Source organism: Pseudopipra pipra, chromosome Z, assembly GCF_036250125.1.
Source record: "Pseudopipra pipra isolate bDixPip1 chromosome Z, bDixPip1.hap1, whole genome shotgun sequence".
In the NCBI taxonomy this organism is placed as follows: Eukaryota; Metazoa; Chordata; class Aves; order Passeriformes; family Pipridae; genus Pseudopipra; species Pseudopipra pipra.
In genome coordinates, this window is record NC_087581.1 from 9525276 (window position 1) to 9540119 (window position 14844).

General features: G+C 43.6%; 1 protein-coding gene across 5 annotated transcripts in view; it reads left to right on the forward strand.

Annotated features, from left to right (window-relative positions):
- Positions 1–14844, forward strand: part of LOC135407034 (phospholipid-transporting ATPase FetA-like) — a 96109-nt gene that overhangs the window by 20106 nt on the left and 61159 nt on the right. Inside the window, exons 1-3 of one of the 5 annotated variants that reach the window (XM_064641716.1) lie at positions 2858–3156; positions 9436–9527; positions 9718–9796. In XM_064641716.1, coding sequence (XP_064497786.1) covers positions 9754–9796 — 43 coding nt within the window. In that variant the 5' untranslated portion in view covers positions 2858–3156; positions 9436–9527; positions 9718–9753. Of the gene's footprint in view, positions 1–2273; positions 2661–2857; positions 3157–9435; positions 9528–9717; positions 9797–14844 lie in introns of those variants that run through there. The other 4 variants (XM_064641715.1, XM_064641717.1, XM_064641714.1 and 1 more) reach the window with 4 other exon arrangements.

Consider the following 14844-nt stretch of genomic DNA (forward strand, 5'->3'; position numbering starts at 1 on the left):
TGTCATTGGGAAGGATTCTCAAGGACTGACATTTGGTTTAAGTCTACGTTGTGGGATGCTCCAGAGCGTGTTTCTCTCCTTTCCTCTAGTTCTCCTCTCCAATTACTCTGGGGTGTATTGAGCCATTCAAAGCTTTACTAGGTCACCAGACATGTTGGGTTCTGGGTGATCCAGAGAGTATCCTGTCCTCTGTCAGCTTTGCTGTTTGGAGGGAGAGCAAATCTGGTCTGGAGAGTGGGCTGAGGGCACCCCTTACACATCAGTGTAAGACTTCATTTTTAGATCTTGATTGTAGTTGAAATGCCACAGAGGCTGAATGACTGGAAGCCATTTTCCCAGATACAGTCTTAGGATAAGATCTTAATGGCATGAATTTAAATCCACCCCACTCTGGCTAGCCCTCTGTGACTAGTGGGCCATTGGGAAAGTGGAGGATTAAAAGGTGAAGGACCACAGTACAGAGGAGGCTGCCTGGCCAAGAAAACAGCTCATTTACTGGAAAAGCTATAGAATGAACTTCTTCCCACAACTGTGGGTCATGGCAAGTCACTGCTGCCTTTCTGCAGCTGTCCAGCTGAATTCCTGCCCAAACCATGCTGGCTGCAGTGGACACTCAGACACCCAGCATACGTGTAGTACACCCTTTATACCGGAACTGAAATTCCGACAACTGACACCGTGGGCAGCAGTGGTCCCTGGTGTGTCCAGAAATCTGCAAAGGCTGATGCAAACGATGTGATGATTGGGAAGATGCTATCCAGGGAAAAACTGTAAGGCAAGGACAAGAGAACTCAGAGCTGAGTTCATAACCCTGAGTCACTCCTGCTCTTCTGAGTGCTTCCATGTATGCTGAGCTTCCCTACATGAGCAGGTTCACTGAAGTCCACGAGGAAAGCATAGCCGAGGGAAAAAGTTACTGGCAATGTATGTGAGGTGGATTTTCAGTGCCAAGAAAAATCACTAACAAATCAGCCTACTAAACTTTTAGTTATTTTGAAGTCTAAACAAGCCCCAGCACTTGCATATGCCTGTATGTCAAGGGAAGGAGATAAACCTAACTCTCGGAAGGAAGAAATGACTGTGGCCAAGGTCAAAGTGGTAACAAGCAAGTATAAAGACAGCAGCAAAGGAAGTGGGAGTAGTGTGGAATGAATCGTCATCAACTGACATATTAAGATGCCACGAAAAACGCAGATTACAGTTAAAAGAAGGAGGAAAGCTCCAGAATGAAGCAAGAACAAGGGATTCCCCAAATATGTAGAAGGACCAAAATTAATCCAGATCCTTGTACTTTTGCTCCAAGGAAAAAATGTGATACTTCGGCTGTTGCTATTGAGATGTGCATGGTGAGAATACGAGAAATGGCTAGTGCAGGAGGAATTTCTTCTCCAATTAGATGCTGTCAAGTTCAAAATCATCTGAAAATGACCTGGATCTTGAGGAGATTAGTCCTACATACCATGTCCCAGGTTGCCTGTTTGAATGGATACTGTGTGTTGTAAGTAGAAGCCAATTCAATGAATATTGTCTCAAATAGGTGTTGCTTGGAATAACCCTGGAGTCATGTAAAGGGGCATAGGGTCTTGTTCTTCTTTCAGAAATGGTGCTATATGGTCCATTTAATTCCCTCTCTGTTCTGCAATCTTCATGACCACTGGAATACTGCCATTGCAGCATCCAGAGTGATCCATAGCTTTCCTCTGGACAGCACTCCAGAAAATTTCACTTTCTAGAAAATGCTCCTTGGCAAAGCCTCAACTCTCATGTTACTATAATTAATCAGCTGATTAATGCATTCAAGTGTTTGTGGGTAGGCTTGAAATTAATTTTAACAGTGTTCATGTAAACCCAATGGGACTCAGAAGCTGAAGGAAAAATCAGAGACAAATACATCTAGAAATCCTTTATGTGAAACATTCTCTTGTTGTCTGCAATAGATTCAGACATTCCTGTGAGGTATTACTGTGAAGACAACTAGGGAAAGAATATGGTGGTCTTAAAATAATTGCAATTCACAGGTATAGGGAAGCAAGAAGTGGATTAAAGTTGTAGTTGTCCTAGTTTTGGTCTTGTAGTGCACCTGGTAGGAAAAACACCAGGGAACTGGCATACAGGAGGGCACTGTATTGTGAAGGGTCTCACAAACTAGGGGGGAAAAAAAAAAGTGAATGTTGTTTTGGTTGAAGGTGGGAGAACAGGTGGGAAGGTTGGGAGGTTTATGAGAGTGCTGGGGGGTTCTGGTGAGGAGGGTCCCTGTGACCCCAGTGAGGCCAGGCAGATGTTCCAGAGGGCAAAGGGAAGGTCACGCTCTCAGGATGAGCAAGCGCCTGACATTTCAGCACCAGAGAAACCCTCTGGCTGGATGGAGGAAACTCTGTGGTTGAATTAGGCAATTGTGCTCTATGAGGTTTTTCTCTGCAGACTTTTTGCTACTCACAACTACTGGAAAGTGGGTGAGGTGGAGCTTTGGGATCAGCTCATAGGACAGTGTCTCTGGGTTTAAGGAAACCTCGCCAACACCAGTATTACAGATACAGAGAGAGGGGCTGCTGCTGAGAAATGGATTCCTTACCAAGTTCATCCTTTTTGAAAGCAATTGGATATGTTGGACTTCTTTACTCGCTTGGTTTCCTTTTTGAAAGCTTCCGCGTCGGCAGGAGGTAGGTAAAGCAAACAGCTGTTGCCTCTCGAATTAATTGGGGATCCCCAAGCCTAGGTGCTCAGTTTTTCTATTTTACTCTTTCACAGTTTGTAGTGCTGAAGCATTTTATTTTTAAGGGAGCTACTACACTCTCCCTATCTACAGGAAACAGAATATAAAAAAAAAAGAAAAGAAAAAAAAGACTTTGGCAAGGAGCCAAGCCCAGTGACTGAAGGAAGAAGTAGGGAACTTGGAGTAAGTTTAGTTACTGGGACATTGTATGTCAGAGCGAGTCACCGGTGGATTTTAAGGGTGTCGGAGACGATCACGTGATGCCCATTTCACAGCGCAGGGAAGGTTTGGTTCCTTAGATGAATGTCCCGGCGCTGTGACTACGAGCGAAGCTGTCGGTCCTGGGAGGGGATAAAGCTGCGTGTAAATGAGAAGAGAGGAGTGTACCGGAGTGCTATGGAGGGCAGCAACTTTGTTGTTGTGACTTTTACAAGCCGTCAAGGGTAAGATTTAATGCTTTCCTTGCGCTCGCTTGTTTTCTCTGCAAGTTTTGGGGGGCAGAAAACTTTTTGGGGTTTTTTTTTTGAGACCCAAGAGTTTTGCGAAGCTTAATCAAAGTGCTCGGGGTTGAGTTTTTTTTGCGGGCGAGCTGAGAGACGTCTGGGTGGAGTGAGCTGGGCTGCGTGTGATTCCGAGCAGCAGCCGCAGCCGCCCGGGGAAGCTGCTATTGTTTGTTTCAGAGGGAGCAGACTGCGTTTCTTTTTGGGAACCCGCTCTGCCACAGCTGTTGATCCGTAACTTGAGCGTCGTTGCAACTAACTTACCCACAGGAGCTGAATGCAAATTTTTGACTGCCGTCCTGGTGTCAGTTTAAAGTGTGTTTTAATGAAGACAGATGGAGGATATTGGATCATTACTTTAAAACGTGGCAGATAACAGACTGAGCCTGTTTCCCGGCAATTACAGCTAATTGCATTGGCACATTTGAGTGTAGGGGTGAGAACGCAGAGTTTCATGGGTTTCTGTATATATAGCTTGGAAAAGCACCTAAAAATAGCTGTAGGGCTGGCTCACCTCATCCAGGATACATCTTCAGGTGCGGAAAAAGTGGGGTTTCAGGGGTACTTTCAGATTCTTTGCATTGAGTCAATAGATTTAAACCAGAGTCTCCACTCCTTCTGTAAACTGTGATGCCAAGAGTGATCATTTATAGCGCCTTAAACTTGTTCCAGCTTGAATTCAGTCAAATCTGATTTTAGTCCTGAAAAAGTGTATTTTTGGGATTCAAAACACACATTTCAGTTGTCCACCCTGCAGCTCGCTGTGTTTGCAAAGCAGGGAGTGGTACAACACCTGTTTTGCTCTTCAGGTATTCAAACACAAGAGGATGTAAGAAGGGGTGGAGAAATACAAATAGTAATGTATTTCAAAGCTGAAAGATGATTAGAACTAATTATTTCTAATGGCTGAAATTTTTGCACCTTCTTTTGAAAGGAAAAAGCGAATTCATCGTTCTCTTTGGAAGCAAAATTTGAAAAATTTGACTGAAACAGTATACCTGTAGTTCAAAGGGGTCTCTTCGCAAACATGCCTTTGTGTGGCATGTGGCAAGGTCAGTTTATGCCAGCTGTGCCAGGCCTTACCAGAGCATTGGTAAGGCAAACAATGGACTAGTATGTCCTTTCTTGTGATAACTGGGAGTGAGTGTGACTGTCCAGCTCTAGCTCCTGACGTGCACGCCCTTAGCAGGTATACAGCTAAGGCATGGAGAAAATCGGAAGTATGAGGACCTAATGTATTTTAAACCTTTAATATTCTCCCAGCTGTGCACCCAAATCCAGTGTAAAGTGATACATGTTCAAAATTTAGCGATTTGGGTCTGGTTCACCTCGTGGTATTTAACATCATTAGTCCACCAAGAGCAATGGGCAGCACAAGTGGTTTTCAGCCTTGTCTGTCACAATGCCCAGGGCTTGGGATCTGCTTTGTCATATGCTGAGTTATTCGTTTGATATTTAGTACTTTAGCCTGAAAAAAACCCAGAATTCTAAGACCTGTGGATATTTGTGGTTGTTACACCAGCTGAACATAGACCTACAAAAAAATTTAACTTACAAATCTTCCTTGTGTGCAAAAACTGACCTCACATGGAAAGGGGAGTGGAGGCATGGTGTGCTCTCTGAATTTGTACCTGGACAGGGTTGTTTAAATGTTTTAGGGTGTTTGGTGGCAAAACTGACTGGAGAAATCTGTCATTCTCCTCCTCTTTGGGTTCTTGCTTTTAGTACTACAGCCCAATTTGCTGCCCTCTCAAATCTGATACGACCAGTGCTTGGGCAGGAATTTCAGTCTGTACTGAACTACACCCCATGATCTGGATTAAAATAACCCTTCCAAAAATGATTGTATTTAACATGGATCATTTCACAGAGTCTGTGAAGGAGGTGATGGGAGCAAAAGCATCAAGTATATTCTGATTTGTATTTATCATTGAATCTGACGTATCATATAGCTTTGTCCAGAGAAATGGGGCCAAGAAATGAGCTGTGCTTTCCACCTGCAACATCTGCTCTCCATTCATCCAAATTTGCCATGTCTTCTCTCATTTTGCTACTCGTGATTGTAATGGTGGGAAGGGCCTCCCTCTGTCTCCAGTTTGCAGTATAGCCATTGCAAATTCCACACATTGTGGCTCATTGCAACTTGCCCCTCATGCAGGAGGAGCTTTGCAGTTGTGTTCTCAAGCCAAATCTTAGATTCTTGGAATGGCTTGGGTTGGAAGGGACCTTAAAGATCACGTAATTCCAACCCCTTTGCCATGGACACTTTCTACTAGACCAAGTTGCTCAAAGCCCCATCCAACCTGGCCTTGAACACTTCCAGGGTTGGGGCAGCCACAGCTTCTCTGGGGAGCTTGTGCCAGGGCCTCACCCTCACAGTAAAGAATTGCTTCCTAGTATCTAATTTAAACCTACTCTCTTCCAGTTTGAAGCCATTACGTTTGTCCTGTCACTACATGCCCTTGTAAAAAGTCCCTCTCCAGCTCTTTTGTAGCCCCTTTAAGTATTAGAAGGTGCCCTGAGATCTCCCCAGAGCCTTCCCTTCTCTAGGCTGACCAACCCCAGTTCTTGCAGCCTGTCTTCACAGAGAGGTGCTGTGGATATAAAAGTACTCTGAGCCCATGATTAAACTGTCAGTAGCCATAAAGCAGGTGGATTGTCTTTGCAGAAGTGTAAGCCATAGATACAGTTCATGGAGCCCCATAGGTGCAAAAGTGTTCTCTAGTAAGAAGAGATAATTTATTCATAGCTTATACCCCCAAATCTCCATAAAAGAGGAACTGGGAATTTGAACTTTAATTTCTGCTAACATGAACTTTAATTTCTGAAAACACGGGGAAGGAACAAGTTTCCTGTTAAGATGAGGGGTTGGACCAAATTCTGTGGGCCCAGTTGATTACTGCGTAGTGCAGAGTACCTGAAGTAAACAAAAATGAAGAAAATCTCAAAATAATGAAATGGAAAATGGGACAACAACAACAAGAAGTCCAGAAGGTCTGACACAGACTGTGGAAAGCAACTTCAGGATACTGAAGCAGTATCCTGAAAGCAGTATCACTTTGCCTCTGAAAATAGCTGGTGCCAGGGAAAACTTAAGACAAACAGGAAATTGCCTTTTTTCTGACTACAGAAAGTTTTCATGTGTTTTATGGGTTTTTAATTAATTCAGGAAAAGAAGGCTGTCACAGTGTCTTACCAAAATTTAAGAAGCACTTCATGCCACACAACAAATGAAATGTGAGAGAATTTTTTCCCAGAAAGTGCAAAGAGAAATTAAAACTGTAATTAAAAATTGATGTGAGTGATATGAGGCTGATGATCCATCATGACAATTTTGGAAGGGAAACTGAATCTCAGATTTAAAAAACAGATAAGTAAAGAAAACTGAACAGGGGCATGAATTTTGATTACAAGTGAAATCTGTGACGGACAAAAAAATACCCTGAGGTAATTTGTTGGTGAGTGCAGGGGCAAAGGTGTTGGACCTTGCAAGTAGAATTGAGAGTCCAAAATACCCCAAGAAAAAGACCTAGGGCTCCGGGGCTGGAAGGGCTAAGGTCAGCCAAGAGACAACACCTATCTGCAAAGGTTGTGCTAACTAAGAAGGGGAACAGTACCTGCTGCACCACCACAGGGGACAACTCAAGCATTACGGGTGTGTGTTTTGTTTTCACACTTGCAGCCGGTGGTCAGTGAACTCTCAGACTGAAAACAGATGCCTGGAAGTGTGGTAGTGTCCTGTCACCGAGGGGAGTGTGAGCAGGCAGCCACACACAGAAGCTAAAGCCAGCATGAGAGTAGCTTGCCTAGGTAAAGAAGTATGGGGATTAGATGTGTGAGTCAATAACAAAGCAGCAAAGGAAGATATTTGCAATATTATGAAAATAAAGGGTACACCTCAATGCAATAGGGGTGTGTCCAGCCCTTAATGCCATCGTCTGTGTGCCCATTGAATACTGACACATTGTCAAATAACATTGTGGTTTGGGCAAGCCAGGAACTGAGCTTTGCATAAAGGACCGGGTCAGCTTGGGAAGGATTCATAACTCCTAGGATCTAAGTAAGTAAGCAGCTGTGCCAAGTCTGTGTGGTGGAAATGCCGTACCAGAGAGCTAATTGGTACAAATGTATATGGCAAAGCTATCACCCTGTGTCTGCCCTAAAAGGCAAAGTTTTGTGGGAATGGTGAGCCTGTAAGGATATTAGTGCTGGCCTGTAAGGATATTTGGTGGTAACTTAAATTTGCTGCTGGGTGGAGATGTTCAGTGGATGCAATTCTAATCGAATGGACTGAGAAGCTGTGGGAACTAAAGGTGCCCTCCATCCCAAAACAGTGTATTGTTTCAGTCTTCTTGTCATGCTGCAATCCCACCAGAAACCAGGGTTCAAAGAATCACAGTAATTAACAAAAGCTGAAGGAAGTTTCAGGGTTTTGTTTGGGAGACGTGAAAGTCTATTGTTTGTTTCATGCTATTATTGCTGAAAGAAGGCTTACAACCACCCTCTCTTCTCTGTTCCCCCACAAATATAAAACTTCTTTTTTCCCTTCTGCTGAAATTATATGCCTTGTCAATTGAGTACGCAGTTGGGAGAGGTTTGGTAGCTGGGGATTGTTTTTCTAAATTTTTGGCAAATACAGCAAAATCCAGGGTTCATATGGATCATGTAATCATCAATATGATGATTACAACCTGTCAACCTTTTGCATCCTTCTGCTTCCAATGAACAATGATTATTGTTTTTCTAAAATGTTTGACAAATACAGCAAAATCCAGAGTTCATATGGATCATGTAATCATCCATATGATGATTGCAATCTGTCAACCTTTTGCATCCTGGTGCTGCCAGTGAACAGTGATTAGCAGATCTGTGGCTCGTAGTGCTTTAGGAAATCTGAGGTCTTTACCTCTGTGTGTGTGGGTGGTGTGTCTCAGTCCTCTATCTTATGCGGAACTATCTGTCCTAGTTTAGTAGGGTTTTGTAAGACTTAATAGGAATTCTAAAACATGAAAGAAATATGTTGAAAATAATAGACTGAGGTCAGGGATGGAAAGTAAGTTTGGTCAGCAGTGTTGAGAAAGCTTTAGGTTGTGACATATATTGTAACTTTAAGTGGTTTAGCTCCATGGGCAGAGAAATTTTAGGGACAGGTGTTGGCAAAGCATTTGTTGTGGTGAGCAGAAACAATTGGATGAGTAAATAAAAAAATGATCTCTTCCAAGAAGAATGGGCACAGAAGGGCTCCCAAACCCCACAGTGAGTGTCAAGCTGCTCTGCACTCAGGTTGTGCAGCACTTATCTGGCTGGGTGAAGCTTACCTGCTGCTGTTTGCCTTGTCTCAGACTCACTGAATTGCAGCTGCTAAATAGTTAAAAATAACAATAAAATTGTTTTAGCATCTGAAGTAGATATCTGGGCAGATATTTGACCTGTGCAAGGATTGTAGAGACTTCTTTAAACTTTACCTTTATTTTCTGAAAAGACGTGAAGCCCAGTCTTGCACTGGTGATGTTGTATCAGGCTTGCATTTGGGCAGTGGCATGTGCATGTTTCCAAAATATTATGTATTTGCTGTATCTGTCTCCTTAGGAGCCCTTGGTCAGCACAGATAGCATAGGATAAAGTGCAAAAGCTACATCTGTCACCTAGAAAACTTGTTCTAGATAGATTGTGACTCCCTCAAATGTCTCAGCTTGGCTCACTGACCACTTAAGCAACTGGCATGGTGTTCCTATTGATTCAGGCTCCTGGTCAGCCAGGCATGCCAGGCAATGCTGGCTTTTCTCATGTTCACAGATCCTCTAGGCTGTCAGCACCAATATCACCTTCAAGTCCTTTAAATAAACTTGTATGATGATTGGAACACTGAAACTTTCATTACCAACAGGTTTTGGTGTGATTTTTTTTTAACGCTCAATTCCTCTGCCTGTCAGGATATATTCAGTGACTTATATGCAGTTTTGGTGCCTGGCTTTAGGCTTCTGGGGCAAGTAGTTTGAAGACAGTGGGAGAGAAATTTTATTCTAGTCCACCCCAACACAGAGAGTAACCAGCAGTGGACAACAGTGTGAGCCAGCACATGTTGAACACAGGCGGATGTACAGGAAACCAGTGCTTCCCGTTGCTTCCTCCTCTTTAAGGAGGCTGGTCTTGCTCTGGGTAGTCATACAGTTCGTCTGTACCTTAAGTGCAAACCCAGTGCTTTTTCTCCTTTTCATATAGCACCAGTGTAGTGGGAATGTCCTTTTCAGTCTCTCCTACACCAGCCTTTTCTTTGTGCCATGTCAGAAGATGAATTAATCAACATGCCCAAGGTAAGGTAGCCCACACTGATGTCGTGCAACCTGAAAACCTAAGATTGTTTTGCATTTAAAACATTCTAGATGATAAACTGTAGCTGTTGGCCATGGTGCCTAGGAGTCTGTTTCCCCCATTTTACAGTCACAGAATTACATGTATGTACTACAGTATGTGTTGTGAGTTGCCTTCTCTTTTCTCTTGCAGAAGTTCCATGGAGTTGGACTAAAATAAAGTTTTGGGATGTCTCTATTTGAATTAAAATTTGGAAAGAAGAAATTGAAAGGTGAGTGTGGTCTGATAATACCATTGTCATGGGTGATGAGGTAAGAAATACAGCACACATGTGAGTCCTTGATATCATGTTTGGGAGCATGTCCTGTACCCATAGAGCAGGTGGGGGAAGACACACTTTCTTTCCTTTTCCTGCATTTCATACTCCCTTGGAGGAGTGCTGCAGATTGTGTGCCAGTGAACGGGGGCACGTCTGGAACAGAACAGGCTGCAAAGTTTATGCACCCGTCATGGCACGTGATTGCTCTGCGGAAGTTGAGTTCTGATGGTTTCTTACAAGAATCTTTTATGGGAGTGTGTGGATGAGCAATGAACAGGGAATGGTGTGATGCAGTCTTTTCGTGATGAAATGTACTGATGCACCTCAAATTCTGTCTTCAGTTTTGAGCCCCTCACAGCAAAAAAGACATTGAGCTGCTGGAGTGTGTCCAGAGAAGGGCAATGAAGCTGGTGAAGGGATTGGAACACAAGTCTTCCAAGGAGCAGCTGATGAAACTGGGGCTGTTTAGGCTGGAGAAAAGGAGGCTCAGAGGGGACCTTATTGCTCTCTACAACAACCAGGAAAGGAAATTGTAGTGAGGTGAGGGTCAGTGTCTTCTCCCAGTTAACAAGTGACAGGATGAGATGAAATGGCCTCAGGATGCACCAGAGCAGGTTTAGATTGTATATTCGGGGAAATTTCTTTTCAGAAAGGATTGTCAAGCATTGGAACAGGCTACCCATGGCAGCAGTGGAGTCACCATCCTTGGAGGTATTAAGAAGTGGAGATTTGGCACTCAGTGATGTGGTTTAATAGCGGAATTGGCAGTGCTGGGTTAACTGTTGGATTTGCTGATTTTAGAGGTCTTTTCCAACCTAAACAATTGTATGATTCTGTTTTATGATGGCAATGGCCCAGATATTCTCTTCAATGAGATGCAGGAAGAAGGGCAAATTTACAGAGATGCACCCTGAGACCACCGGAAGGGCTGCTGAGGGCAACACTAACTGTGGAGGAGGAACTTTTGTAATTCTTCCGTGTGAGCTCCATGTGGCATCCAAATAAATGTGTGAAGATAGTCAACAACCATCCTCTGCAGCACAATTCTCACTGGACTTTGCAGCAGAAATCCCTGAAGAGATGAATGCTTGGAAGAAGTCCTGTAGCAAGGCTACTGTCATATCCCTTCTCAGCCTCTTAGGGTGCGTCTTCCATCAGGCTTTGCAGCAGGAGCCACTGAAACAAGTCTTGTGACTTATCACTCCACTCCCAGGCCCATTGTGCAATCTCTGGTCAGGGATCCAGGGATGCAGACATGGTGAAGAGGGAAAGTCTCAAGCCTTTCCTTTCAGGGTGTTCCTCCCTGTATTTGATGAATGCAGAGATTATTGCCCTACTTGTGTTTTGACATGAAATTATTTTCCAGCCTCTCTGAGCTCAGAGGACTGAATAGCTTTTTCCCAGGGGTTTATTTTTGCAATTGTACTGCTATTTCCCCTTCCTGGCACAGGGCAGACTCTGAGCCCTGGTGTTAGGACAGGGGCATCCGTTTGCTGCTCTGATAATCCCAGGAGGGGAGGTAGTGATTGCTCCCAGGGAAGGGTCTCTGCCAGCCTGACGTCTCTTTTCTCCATCTTGGCTTTGCAGATGAGGGAGCACAGGTTTGTCTGTGAGCCACTGTCCACTCGGGAAATCCCCACTTGAAAAGCAGTAGCTGTTCTGATTATCAAAAAGATTTTGTTGCTATATTAGGAAAGTTTTGTGCTTTGCGTGTGTTTTACCAGGGAAATGTTCAGCCTGCCCCCTTCAACCTAGTGTTTAAGAAACTCAGGTCTTCCTAGATATAAACCCCACATTTTATAGGGAAACATAATTTATTTTCACATTTGATCACCAGTTCAAAACCAATGAATGCAAACTGGAGGAAGTTCAGAGAAAGATAAAGAAGGGGTGATCAGGGAGTAAGGAGCTTCCCTAACAGGAAGCTAAAAGAGTGTTTTCTCCTCCTCTTTTATTCTTAATTATTTTGTCTTGCTTCCCAAAAGCTGAAAAGGCTATGATTGCTCCTTGCAAACATTTCACTGGAGCAAATGCCAGTGTTGAAGTGCTATTTTAATCCAAGAGTTTAAAAGCCTTTGTGTTTGCAGAAGTTCAAAGGACAGTGCTGCCTGAGAGCAGGCAAGACTCTTCTGCAGGGAATATCCCATGTGCTCATCTCAGAGGGACAGTACTGCTCAAAGACCAAATTTCTGTTCCAAAACCAAAGCTGGATGACATTTAACCTTACCAAAGGTGTGACTTTCATGGGAGGGAATGGATTACCTCAGGCATCAGGTGCTGAACCTGGGATCGGGATTGCTCCCATGAGAACCAATGTTTCTCCACAGCAAGACATAGTTCTCACATGAGCTGAGATGCAGGGAAAATTGGATAGGTATAGTTTAGGAAGACAGGTCACATGGTCTAAATTTCTTGGAGAGAAGAGTCAGGTTTTTATAGTTTAAGTTCTTTATAGAAGTAATTAGGGATGTAACTGAAACTCAGTGCATGTCAGACACACAAAGACGCCTGGAGGAAACCAGTTCCTGGATGACCTTGGTGAAGCTCTTCCAGGAGGAAGCAGGAAAGTAGATAAGCAGAAGTGATGTTTCTGAGGAAAAGATGCCTGAGATCTTTTACACTGAGGTTTAACCTACAATAAACGTGGGTGAAATGGAGAGGGGGGACACTTTTCGTTCATCGACTGTGTGGAAAGTGGGAGATGGTTAATAAATGTGGAATATCTCTGCTTACTGGCTTCACCCCATGGTCAAGCCATGAGTCAAACATGGCAGTTTGACTCAGCATTGGATAGGGATAGTCAGGTACTGTCTATGAAACAAACAGAAACAGGGAGCAGGGGGAACTCATCTTCACAAATAACATTATGCCAAGGCGTGTGCTTGCAGAAGAGGGAAGAGAAGTCATTGCTGCAGCTTCATCTCCATAAACCCAGACTAGAGGCACTGTGAGAGAAAGAGGAAGGTTATAAATTGAGCTAGGGCATTTGGAAAGCTTCACTGAGTTTTCCTTCTTGCTACTGGGGACAGCCTGCTCTCCAGGGCAGCTGGGCTTTGAGCAGCTCATAGAGAAGCTCTGGGCAGAGCTTGGCAGCTCATAGAGAAGGCAGCCCATGACTGGCTCTACAGAACATTGAGCTCAGTTGCCTTCTGGGATTCCCATTCTGATCTGATAGGAAATGTCTCACCACAATAGACATTGAGTATGAAAAATATATTTATTTTTACTTAATTTCCCAGGAGGGAAATAACTGTGAATTGAAAAACTTCTCAAAGTTCGTTTCAGAGCTGTATTTATTTTTATGATTTTTTGCATCACTTCCTATCACTGTGTATTGCTGTTATTAACAACATGTGCAATTGTGTCAAGCTGTGGCATTACCAGCATGTCTAGGAGATACTGTTTTCTAGTAAAGGAAATTATATGTGCCAGCCAGTCACTGTCAGAGTAGTTTTTAAAATAAAAACAAAAGACTATTTCAGCTGCTTTTTTGGACATGCTGATATTAGTCAAAATATTGTGAACTACTGTTACATATAAAACAAGGATACAAAGTGATATAAAATTCTAAGCCAAAATTGGAAGGAAAAAAATAAATTAAAAGTATTCCAAAATGAAGAAGAGACAATTCCTACTGCTAATATATTTGAAAAATGCCTACTTTCCTTCTGAAGTGGACTGAAACAAACATGAAAAGATGTACGTGCTTCTTGAGAAATAGTCTGTTGCCAGGCATTTCTGAGATGTGGTGAGTCCTCACCTCTGCCCAGGGCCAGGACAGGTGGGTGAGACATGACCAGGAGTAGGAAGGGAAGGAAAACCAGAACTGGTTTTGCAGGAGATGGGGAAAGGGGCTCTGTCCCTTCCCAGAAAAACCTAAATGGAAATATTTTCTGCTTTAAGGTTATCCAGCAGTTCTTCCAGGCCTGTATCCCAAGAGTGCTGTTTGACCACAAGTGTTGTACATGCTGGGCCAATCTGAGGCTTCCTTTTTGAGCTCTCTTTTCTTGTTTTCTCTCCCTTTATGGTGCTAACATAAAATGCTGCTTTTAGAAAAGGGCAGAATCTAACACTGAACTTTATGTTCATATTAAAAATTTACTAGACCCGAGGCAGAAATATTTCCAGTTCACCCTCGGGGTTTTTTATTTCAGACCTTTCATCTGTTCTATGAAAATGGAGGTGTGTCAGTATATCTCCTAAGTGGGCCCTCTGTTAGTGATGCTAGTAAAAAAGTCATTTTGCTTTAATACCAGGGACATATGAAATGTTTGACCTGTGTGAGAAATTCCACTACGTGTGGTGTTTGTTTGATGCTTAGCAGGAGGCTGAGCTCAGTACCAATCACCAAAGACACAGTCCATGACCTCAAAAACGTCTCTCTTGCATTTCATTTCTTCAGGAGAAAGGAGGATTCTTGGTTTTTTGAGGCAAAAGGACATAATAAATATATTTAATAACGGAGGAACTGGCAGAAGGAACAGGGGTAAACCCATTGGTGGTGATGTCTCTGTAAGGTCTTGCCGCAGGTTTTTTTAAATTAAATCCCTCACACTCAGCACAGTCTACTCCATTTCACAGATGAAAATGCAAGTGAGTGCCAGCATAAATCCTCTCCAGCCACAGCAGCCAGAGACTCTCCATAGAAGAGGGGCCATCCAGACGTTAAAAATGTGTGGTTTTGTAGCGTGGAGCCCTGGAGAGCCCCTCCTTTGAGTCAATAATAAAAGACGTGTTTGTTTGCCAGGCAGCTGGGCATGTTCCCTCTCCGAGCTGGGCTTGGCTCTGACCTTCCTCTCCCCATTTCCATCCCACCGTGTTTTCATGGCTCCTCCTGCCCCAGCCATGCTTACTGAACCCTGCCAGGCTCTGGCTGCAGTTCAGGGCTGGGATAGGCTTTGGTTTCGTACCGCAGAGCAGCAGGCACGCCAGCACCGGTCAGGTTACAGTGTTGGGTTGACACTCAGGTAATGGGGGTTCAGCAAAGATCTGTGTCCCAG